The 11254-nt window shown below is 49.9% G+C and overlaps 1 protein-coding gene across 1 annotated transcript; it reads left to right on the top strand.

Moving 5' to 3' along the window:
* Positions 1-53: 53 nt before the first annotated feature.
* On the top strand, positions 54-6873 carry Dbi (diazepam binding inhibitor, acyl-CoA binding protein). The gene is made up of 4 exons (XM_036202939.1): positions 54-199; positions 1173-1290; positions 4216-4278; positions 6641-6873. The coding sequence occupies exons 1-4, from the start codon at positions 191-193 to the stop codon at positions 6712-6714; spliced, it is 264 nt and encodes an 87-aa protein (XP_036058832.1). The 5' UTR covers positions 54-190; the 3' UTR covers positions 6715-6873.
* Positions 6874-11254: the final 4381 nt, after the last annotated feature.

Below are 11254 nucleotides of genomic sequence, written 5' to 3'. Positions count from 1 at the left end.
GAGCTCCGGCCCAGGCTGGACACGCCCCCGAAAGCAAATTGGACTTGTGATTGGCTGCCGGCGCTCGCCCGAGCTCGGTTGGAACGCAAGGGCAGTGCTTTTAAAGGCGCTACCCTGTGCACTTTGGAACTTGAGTGCTGCTTCCCTGCACTTGCTCCCGCGCTTTCGGGATCCAGATCACCTCGCCAGTATGTCTCAGGTACTGCGCGTGCCCGGCCGGGCTGCGAAGGTGCAGTGGGTTTGGGGGAATCAGTCCGCAGGAACCCCGCGGGGCGTCCCCTCCCCGGATACTAGGCATCTGCTCTGGGATCCGAGCCCAGCTCATAGCCTGGGGAGCGGAACTTTTTCCCTTGCAGATTTCTGAAACTGCCACCCACGCCGGAACTGCTGGAGAGTGGCAGGTGGTCTGGACTCCTGGATGAAGCAGGCGCAGGGTCCTCGAAAGAAAGATGGGGCAGTAAGGGAATGAAGGGCAGAGAAGATTGAATTCCATACTTGGAAGGACCAGAATGGAACAGAGGGGCACTAATGGCTCCTGGCTGGGGAACCTGGAGGTCGAGGGAAGTAACTAGTCTTCTACCTGGCATACCCCTGTACAGAAGAGGTGCGACTAGGCGAGATGGCCCAGAAGCCTTTTCATTCCCTCCAGGGGAGACCCCTGTCCGGGACGAGCCCTGTAGGGCGATCCCAGGCTCCTCCCACTTGCCTCTCCCTAATCTGGGCACTGGGACAGAGGTCAACGCTGAACTCCAGGCCCCGTAGGAAGGGACCAGTGGGCTCCTGACCCTGGATTCCACTGCGTTCGTGTTCTGAACCCTGATTGACTGTTGGGATCACGCCACATTTCCCCTCACTGCCTCGTCAGTCTCCGCTGACCATAGGTCAGAGGCTTTGCTGGAACCCCAGCAATTGCTGGATTTGGGCCAGCGGTCGTCAGGCAGTTGGGCAGGAAAATTGTCAAAAGTGTGTACTCACTCCCACTGTGAGCCAAGTCTAGTCCCAACACTTGACCCAGTGCTGCGACTGCATGAGTGGACGGGTGGGCCTTTGCTTAATCTTAGTGAGAGGAGAGCGTTTGGGAGGAGTGATGCTTTCCTGCCTTCCCATCCGTCCCTGGACCTCTCCCACTCAGGCATCCTCCATTCCCGTTCCTCTCCCTCTCTCTCACTTAGGCTGAATTTGACAAAGCTGCTGAGGAGGTGAAGCACCTCAAGACCCAGCCAAGTGACGAAGAGATGCTCTTCATCTACAGCCACTTCAAACAAGCTACCGTGGGCGACGTAAATACAGGTATGGCCAACTTCTCATCAGAGTAGGCCAAGTTGGCTCGGCAGCCCTGAGAACCTCACTTTCCAACTGCCTGAGGCCCTAAAGTTCAGGCGGCAGGGTATGGTGACTTAAGCTGGGAGATTTTTTTTACCTGCAAAGACCATCTTCCTAAAGTCTTAGTGTGACCCTGGGAGCAGATTCAATCTGGTTTTAGAAAGACTTTACCAATTATCTCAGCATCTACTGTGACGGAAGCAAAGGCCCCAGAGAGGAAGCTTGCTCCAAGCCCTGTTGCTCAGTAGTAGCTTTGTTGAGCCTACTGTTCCCATCAGATGAGGAGGGTCATCGAGCACTTGGCAGCCACCCCATGCCTAATAGATGAGCAGGGACGCATCTGGTATCCTGGAGGCAAGTTGGAATTGATGCTGGCCAAAGTCTGCACCATCCAGATGACTTTTTTTTTTTTCTCTCTAAAAATCTGGGTGCAGACTTTTTTGTATGGTCGGAGCATGCTCGAGTGGAGTCCAGAGCAGAGCCTTGAGTATTGTTTCCACCGGCACCATCCACCTTAGGTGTTTTGCTTTTCGTTTTTATTTTTGGAGACGGGATCTCTCCTTGGCTTGGAGCTTGCCAAGTAGTCTAGGTTGGTGGGCCAGCAAGCCTCAGGGATCTGCCTGTCTCTGCCTCTCCGGCACTGGCATTATAAGCACAGGCTGCCATGGGTGTCGTCGCCTCGTTCTCCCAGCCCTACCCCCCCTCTTTTTCCACATGAGTTCTGGGAATAGAACTCAGGTCCTTCTACTTGCAAGGTAAGCGCTTTATTGCTGACCTATCTCTCTAGCCCCTTGGTACAGATGTTGAAGCTGTGCTGTGGATTACCTTGGTCTTCATCGCCTTTTCTGCTGCCTTGGGCAGTGGCTGTATACTGAGATAGGAGCACAGTGCGTTCTAGCAAAGACTCTTGACAGCACAGAAGGAAATGTACCCCTCAGCCACCCACCAAGTGGAGCTGGAGTGGCAGGCCAAGCGGGTCAGATCAGAGGGCTTATAAACAAACATCCAGGAAGAAGGAGGAAGTGGGAAGAGAACGGGTAGACTGGGAGGCTTCGCTGCCAGAGGTATGGGTAGAGGTACTTGCTGGCCCATGAGCATCAGTAGACTGGACTTAGAGTCTGTCACGTCCTGATCAGGAAACTCTTGTCTGTTTTTCGGCTGTACTGTTCAGGACAACAAAGACCAGCCACCTGTGGCTATCCCTAAGCAATGCCAAAAGCTCAGTCTGTCGCTGCATGCACCGTGTTTCAAGGGCTCAGTAGCCACATGGGGCCAGTGGCTTCTGAATTAAATGTTGCAAGGACCAGTGAAATGGCTAGCAGGTAAAGGCTCTTGCTGCCCAGTCTGACTGCCTAAGGGACCCACTTGGTGAAAGGAAAGAACGGACGCCCCAAAGTTGTCCTCTGGCATCCACCCGTGCACAGTGGCACGCACACACATGCATTCCAGTATACACACCAACTAACTGAAGTGGTAGGAAAATAGAGGCGGGTTATAAAGACAAGTCTCAGGCAAGGACATCCATGGGTAACAGTACTGTAACAGGAAGAAACCAGGCCCCCTGGGGGTGGGGGACCTAATAGTTTTTCTTTTCAGAATTGTTTTTGGGGTTTGTTGTTTCAGTGCCGTGTGCAGTGGTGTATTACCTGCATGTGTGTCTGTGTCAGGGTGTCAGGTCCCCTGGAACTGGAGTCACAGACAGTTGTGAGCCGCCCTGTGGTTGCTGGGAATTGAACCCGGGTCCTCTGGAAGAGCAGCCAGGGCTCTTTAACCGCTGAGCCATCTCTCCTGCCCCATTTTCTTTCAGAGATTTTGGATTCTGAACCATGTGAATGGATGTTTGTTCAGCTTGATTAAATTACAGGTTTGGTTTGGTTTGAGAATTTTTGGTCTTTTTTTTCTTTTTTCTCCTCTGTTTTGTTTAAGCCAGAGTCTCAGGTAGCCCAGGCTGGCCCAAATTCACTATGTGGCCAAAAAAATGACCTTGAAGTTCTGATCTTCCTCCTGCTTCCACCTTATAGATGTGGGTCACTCACCCTGGTGCTGGGGATGAGACCAGGGTTTGGGGCATGCCAGGCAAGCACTCTGCCAACCGAGCCACATTCCTAGCACCTTTATTATTTAATATTTTGAAAAAAAAAAATCTCACTAAGCCATCCAATCTGGCTTTAAGCTCTGGAGGCCAAGCAGGCCTTGAACCTCTGATCCTCCTGCCCTCACCTCTGGAGTGGCTGGGTATCATAGGTGTGCACCATCAGGCCTATCAATTTTCTTTTATGGTATGTTTTATTTTTTGAGACAAGTAATCTTGTAGCCTGGACTGGCTTAAAACTCAGTGTAGCTGAGATGACCTTGAATTCCTGATCCTCCTGCCTCTACTTCCTGATTGTTGGGATTAAAGGTGTGTGCCACTGTTCCCTATTTATACAGCGCAGGAGCTGAAGCACCCACCAGCTAAGCCTCATCCCCAGGCCCAAAGACTAGTGTGGTTTTTTAAGTAAAACTTTGGGTTTTAAACATTTAACTTAAAGTACAAAAAACAATCTAAAAACACCTTTTTATCCTGTTTTTTTTTTTTTCCCAATTGTAAATTTGGGTTGCTCCAAAGCCATCTGGCTTTCTTATGCTAGAACCCTCTGTGCGAGACACTGGGAGTCTGTGCATTCAAAAATGTCTTGGTGCCGGGCGGTGGTGGCACACACCTTTAATCCCAGCACCTGGCAGGCGGAGGCAGGTGAATCTCTGAGTTCAAGGCCAGCCTGGTCTACAGAGTGAGTTGCAGGATAGCCAGGGCTACACAGGGAAACTCTGTAGTGGGAGGGGAAAAAGCTAATAAAGTTCTTCTCCATGAGAACTTGTAACAAAGTTACTGTCTGCCCTTCCTTGTTGCAGATCGGCCCGGGCTTCTGGACCTCAAAGGCAAGGCCAAGTGGGATTCATGGAATAAGCTGAAAGGTAACATGTTCCAATCAACTTCCCTTCTTTGTGAGGGTAGGCATTGAAGACTCTCCATTCTGTAGTGGGGAGGACATAGTTCAGGAGGCACACATTGGAAGCCAGCCCAGCCAGCCCTGGCATGGGGAAAACTAGGCCACCTCCATCCCCTCTGACTGTTGCCGATGTCTTTTCTAAGAGCTCTGTCTCTGGGCAGAGGTGTTATCTGGAGGGAAAGTATTTGGGGATCAGCCACTGAGAAATAGGCCAGGGAGTGACATTGTTGTGATGGTCTTTGGCTATAAAGAGAATAAAGTGAGTTCTCCCACCCACGTCTCTATCTCCCCAACAAGGCCAGGCAGTGACCCCTTAGCAGAGTGGCCATTCCCCAGTTCCCTTTCAGCCAGAAGGGCACATGAAAAAAAAAGGGATGAGGTAATGCATGGCCAGTGAATGGAACTATTATTTGCTAAGCACAATCATCCAAGAAGTGTCCAGGCTCCACTAAATCACGTGTTCCCCTGGCAGCAAGGCCCAAAAGCTGGCACAAAGCTGTTGGCAGCTTTCGTACCCTCGCTAGCCAGTTGCTGAATAAGCCTCTGTCTTCACGAGGGGGAAAAGCATGAACTCAGGAAGGGCCTAGCACACTAGAATGCACTGCTAGGCTGCCATGTGGGTCTGGCTGTTCATCTTCCACACCATTCTCAGGCCCCGGACACCCTAATACTTTACAAGCTTCATCAGTCCCCAAGGACTTCTCAGTACCCTGGGGGAATCAAGGAAACCCAGTATGGCTGTCCCTCAGGGTGTATTCATTGTCACTTGTGGTGTGAAAAGGAGACAAAGATTGGCCTCATTCCTTTCCAAGAACTAACTAGCTGCTTTCCCTCAGTTTCCTCCTCTTTCCCAGCTTCTTTCTGTGGGGTAGAGGGTGCCTGGCTGGGCTTTTTCACAGCCAACAGCATAGCTCTGGGAGATAAGAATCCAGAACAGATAATCCATAGGCTGAAGCCAAACACGAAATCGGCAGCACTAGATAAAATCACCGTGGGGACACCCTCCTGCCTGTGTAGAAGGCTGAGGTCCACACTGCCTGCTGCCTTGGTGCACTGTAAAGCAGAACTCATCCCTTGGAGTGCTGTGTGTCTAGTCCTCGGGCCATCTCTGAGATATAAGAGCTGTGCTGTAAGTGTAAGAACAGCCTCCAAATACTAAACTGGAATCACAGCCAGGCACAGCAATATGCATCTGTAACCCTAACACCGAAAGGAGCAGAGACGGGCAGATTCATCCTCAGAGCGCACTGGCCGATCCAGGAGTTCCAGGTTCCGTGAGAAACCTTGTCCTCGTAAAATAAAGTAGAGGGTCTGTTGAGATGGCTCAGTGGGTCAAGGTGCTTGCCACCAAGCCTGAAAACCTAAGTTTGGTCCCCAGAGACCACGTGATGGGAATCAGTTCCTACAAGTTGCCCTCTAACCTCTACTCATGATGTAGTAGTATGCGCCCCACCCCCGCATCTTAGTTAACTGTCTGTTACTGTCAAGAGACACCATGACCAAGGCAGCTCTGCTTGCTTACAATTTTAGAGGGTTAGTCCATGATCATCATGGCAGGAAGCAGACAGACATGATGGTGGAGCAATAGCCAAGAGCTTTACACCCTGATCCACCAGCAGTGGAGAGAGAGACTGGGCCTGGCATGGGCTTTTGAAACCTAAAAGCACACCCCCAATGACACACCTCCTCCAATAACACCACACCTCCTAATCCTTCTCAAACAGTTCCACTAACTGGGGACCAAGCCTTCAAATATATGAACCTGTGGGGCATTCTCATTCAAAACACCACAGCCCCACTCACGAAATAAACCCATAATTCCTTTGACGTAGCTAAAGTGGGGCTGGAGAGATGGTTAAGAGCACCTGCTGCTCTTACAGAGGACTTGGATTTGGTTCCCAGAAGCCACAAGTGGCTCACAGCTGCCTATCACTCCAGTTCCAAGAGCTCCGACACCTTCACCTCACGTCTTCAGACACCTGCGTGCATTTGGTGCACATGTATATATGTACACATATATATATTCAGGCACATAAGTAATACAAGTCTTTTTTTAAGTAAATAGAGAACAGTGGAGAAGGTACTTGACATGTAACTCTGACCTCTACATTGCGCACATGTGCACATTTGCTGGCAAACACACAGACACGTTACATCCACTGTACAAATACGCGCACACAAGCTTTTAAAAGCCAAGGCCGGCCATCCCCCCACTCCCCCGCAAACACACACACACACACCACTCCCATCCCCACCCCACCCCTGCCAGCTCGATGCCTTTCTAGCAGACTGCCTTCCTGATGTGTATTCCCACCGATTCCTTCCAGGAACTTCCAAGGAGAGCGCCATGAAAACCTATGTGGAAAAAGTGGAGGAGCTAAAGAAGAAATACGGAATCTAGAAGACCAGACACACATGTGACCCGTTGAGGACATAATGCCTTGCTGTTTTTCTAATGTAGATGATACGGCTCTGATAAACTGGGGCCAGAATTAATTGCTGATCCTCCTCCCTGTGTAGTTTTTACCTGAAATCAATTAAAAGTACATTTGTTACTGTATGTCTTTAGTCGTCGAGGTTCTTTAATATTTTTTAAATTTTTATTCATCTAATTATATTTGTTGGGGGGGGGGGTGAGCACACATGTGTAGGTCAGAGGAAAACCTGCCAGCATTGGTTCTCCTACCGTGTAGGCCCCAGGGATCAGTCTCAGCTGGTCAGGCGCCATCTCACCAGCCCATCCTCCAGGTTCTTGAAATGACCTACCTCGCTCCCGATCTGTCATCTCTGCCTCCTTCTTGGAGCTGCGGATTGTAGCTCAGATTGGTAGAGTGCTGCCTAGCCTGCACAAACCCATGGGTTCAATTCCCCGATACTGCACAATCAGGCATGGCTGTGCACACCTGTAATCCCAGCACTCAGGAGGTAGAGTCAGGCATATCAGAAGTTCAAGGCCATCTCTTGGTGATGGCAAATGAGGGGCCAGCTTGGGCTACCTGAGACCCTGGGTCATAAAAATCAAATAAAAGTAAAAGTAAATAAGGATGCATTCTTGAAGCCTCTGCCCTCTTTCTCTGTACCTGGATGGAATGTGAGGGGTGGTCCTACTGTTCCCATGTGTGTGTACAGCCATGGTGAGGGACGTGTTTCTTCCTTCCAGCCACCTCAGATCAGGTGGCTGGCTGGGACCTGAGCCTACAGATGTCCTAACAGCCCTATCTCGGCGGTCATCCTCAGGTCTAAGGAAGGCAGGATTGACAGTGTTTGAGCTTTGTCTGGATCCAGCCTCTCCCTGGATCCGGAGCAGTTGAGCAAGAGTGGGAGCACCCTTGGGAGCAGCATGCTCCTGGCCTGAGGCCTCCCAGGGTTCCTATAGAAACTGGGCCACAGTAGGGGGCAGGAAGGCCATTCAGCAATGAGTCAAGGACTTCCTCAGTGGGAAGAAGGGAGAAAAGGGCTTTGAGGAGGCCACAGAAAAGCAAGGCTGGACTTTCACTGAAGGATTGCTGTTCAAAAGAAGAAAAGAGACAGCAGGCTAAGTCATGCTACAGGTGGGTCCCTTCTGCAGCCCTGAACGTGGGGTACTGTAGGGCCTTTCCATGTCATGGGTGAGGGTGCTGAGGCTGAGCTCAAGAATGCTCCAAGAGCACGTACTTCTCTAAGCTTTCCTCTTCCGAAGCCAGGTCCGTAGCCACAGTTCAGCCTTGCTCCCAGAATGCAGGGAGGCCTGAGAATAACTCATACCGGCTCCCTCCGCTGGTAAATAACTGGAGAATCAGCTTTTAAATGCAGGTCATCACCCTGGTTCCAAAGCCGAAGCCTGCAGAGAGGCAGAAAGGAGGCCAGCAGTTGGGTGTGGTACCCTCTACCATAGGACAAGGGAGAGCAGGCTTAAATGTGTGTAATTCTGTTCTAGGCGGTGAGAGTACAGGAAGCAGACGTGAAGCTGCCATCTGAGGGCTGAGGGGTTGCTGCTGTCTGCAGGACCTGAGTTCAGTCCCCAGAATTCATAAAAAAAAAAAAAAAAACTAGGCATGGTAGCATGCACTTGTAATCCCAGCACCAGAGAGACAGAAGCAGGCAAATCCCCAGGGCTCTCTGGGAAACCAGCCTAGCCTCCCTGGCGAGTTTTAGGCCATTAACCTATCTTTCAAACTAGATGGACAAGGAAGGTGGTTCAGCAGTTAAGAACACGTGCTGCTCTTGTAGAGGACCCAGGTGGCTCACAACTGCCTGTAACTCCAGTTCCAGGGGATCCAACACACTCTTCTGGCTCCCATGGGGACCAGGCATGCATGTGGTACACAGACAGTCAGACAGACAAAACACTCATACACATAAAAATAAACCTTTTTTTTTAAAGGTGGACAGTGCCTGAGCAATGTCACTCAAAGTTGTTCTCTGGCCTACACACACACACACACACACACACACACACACACACACACACACATACACACACATACACATACACACACATACACACATATACACACACATACACACACACACACACACACACACACACACACACACACACACACGCCATTTGAGTGAGTGGGAGATTGCTTTAACATAGCAAGAAGCCAAGATTAGAAGTCCACTCATGCACCCAGAGGATGTGACTTCCTCAGTGGCAGGGTCATTTATGAGATAGTGTGTTTTTCATGGTTGTTAATGTAGTAGTGTATTTGAGGCAGGGCACATACTGTATGATTCTGCCCTTCCTAGCTCCATGCCACTGGGGCTGTCAAGACCACTCAACTCAATCATTCCATTGCTCAAAAGTAAACAGGCCTGAAACACTGGGGGATGGGGGGGGGGGCATAGGCACGCCAAAAGAGCCAGGCACGGACTGATGTACACCCAGAGTCCCGGCTTCCTCAGAGGCTGAGATGGAAGGGTGACAGATTCGAGATCAGCCTGGGCAAGACCCTGTAGAAAGCACAGAGGTCCTTGCCCTCACGGATGAGCACCAGAGAAACCAAGAGTGTTACCACACAGGTTGTCTCTTCAAAGGGAGAGATGGAGCATCCGTTTTCCACCCAGAAGGCTGGGAGCTGAGGGGGTTAATAGCCTGGTGACCTCTATGCTATCTGGATGGCCAGGCTCCCAGACCGTCATCTTGAACCTGTTTATCTCAGCCAATCAGCAGTGCTCTTCTCTCTGGACCTTAGCATAAGCTTAGTTTACCTTGAGCCTGCTTCTTAATCTTTATGGAAGATTCACCTAGCTTTATGGAAGATGTCACTTGTATTTTGTAAGAGCTGTGATATAATCATGTCTCAACTTTATTGTGTACATAGGACTGAGTTAATTATCACCAGGAAACTTTTGTCCAAATTGTGCTGTGTTCAAATATGCCTAAAATAAACTACCTGGTTTTAGACCCTTGAAGTTTGAACCAACACTGACTACTGAGTCGTGTTGAACCAGACTTCCAGCCTCTTTCAGACTGACACTCTGCTAACCATGGTGTTTGGAGAGACACCTCCCCAACAAGACACCATCTCAAAAAAAATAAATAATAATCAACAACAAAATACATGGAGGGTAAATCGCAATAGTAGAGGGTATGTTTAACATGGGGAGAGGGAGAGACAGACAGAAAAAATAATAAAGGGAAAGTATCTTTAGATGAAGTCCAAGATGTCCCTCTCCATTCAGACTTGGCTCAAGGCTCAACTCAGCAAACTCCGCTAGAGGCCAGTGGTGAACCTTGGTGAGACAGAGGCTTATGACACAGAGCTGTCACCATCAAGATTCCTTCATCGGGATCTTGTCTCCCACCAGCTTTCCTACGATCCCTAGCAACCTCCCAATCTGTAGCCATGGGAATCCAGGAAGCCTTAGGCCTGGAGCTCACAACCATTCACCGGAGAGGATAAGGAACACTGGGCAGCCTTCTGACTGGCTTGTGGCTTGTGAGGCAGCTGGGCCTGCAGGGCGCCATGTCCTGACCTTTCCTGGTGAGGAAGCCTTCAGGCCTGACACAAGAGTTGCATGGCTCTGACAGTCTTCTGACCTCTTGACAGCGCTTCTCTCTGGGGATGGGAAGGAGCCATTCTGTGGGAATGAAAAGTCAATGGTCTTGGGCCTTTGGGGTCCCCATTTCCATGGCCTCCTATCAGCGGACTTTGTTTACTGAGGACCTGACAGGGCTAGCATTCACAGTCTTCATTTTGGGTTTTGCATCCTTGGGTGTGGGGAGTACACCTCATTACAGTGAACCTGTTCTTGGGGAACACATTCCAAGATGCGGCACACATGCCTGAGGCCACTGAGTATCAAACTGTACACACACTATTTTCTCCTTTATATGCATATCTGTGGCATAATTTATGAAATGTATGCATCAAAAGATTAACAATAACTAGAATGAACTAGATGAACTAGAAAAGTATAATCATACACTAGGTAACCTAAAAATTATGAGTTGCTTACTTGTGGAGTTTTCCACCCCTAACCTACCCAGTGGAGCATGGGGTAGGGGTGGGGGTTGCCCTCCTCAATCTTTACCTTATATTTTGAGACAGGGTGTCTCAGTGAACCTGGAATTTACCTTTCCCCACTAAACCAGCTGGCCACTGAGTTCCCAGAATCCACAGGTCCCTGTTCCACCGCACAGGGCTGCTCCTGAGGAGCAAGCATTTTACTCACTGAGCCTCCTCTTTTAAAAGTGGTTTAAAACTGTGACTTGGGCTGGAGAGACGGCTCAGAGGTTAAGAGCGCTGACTGTTCTTCCAGAGGTCCTGAGTTCAATTCCCAGCACCCACATGGTGGCTCACAACCATCTGTAATGAGATCTGGCGCCCTCTTCTGTATACTAAATAAATAAATCTTTAAAAAAAAAATCTGTGACTTGTTTATTGGGTGTGCACACACAGGCTTCCGTGTGTGCATCCAGGCATGTGGCACACTTTGGCCACATGTGGGAGTCA

This window comes from Onychomys torridus, chromosome 11 (genome assembly GCF_903995425.1).
Source record: "Onychomys torridus chromosome 11, mOncTor1.1, whole genome shotgun sequence".
NCBI lineage: Eukaryota > Metazoa > Chordata > Mammalia > Rodentia > Cricetidae > Onychomys > Onychomys torridus.
This window is presented reverse-complemented; position numbering and strand designations above follow the sequence as displayed.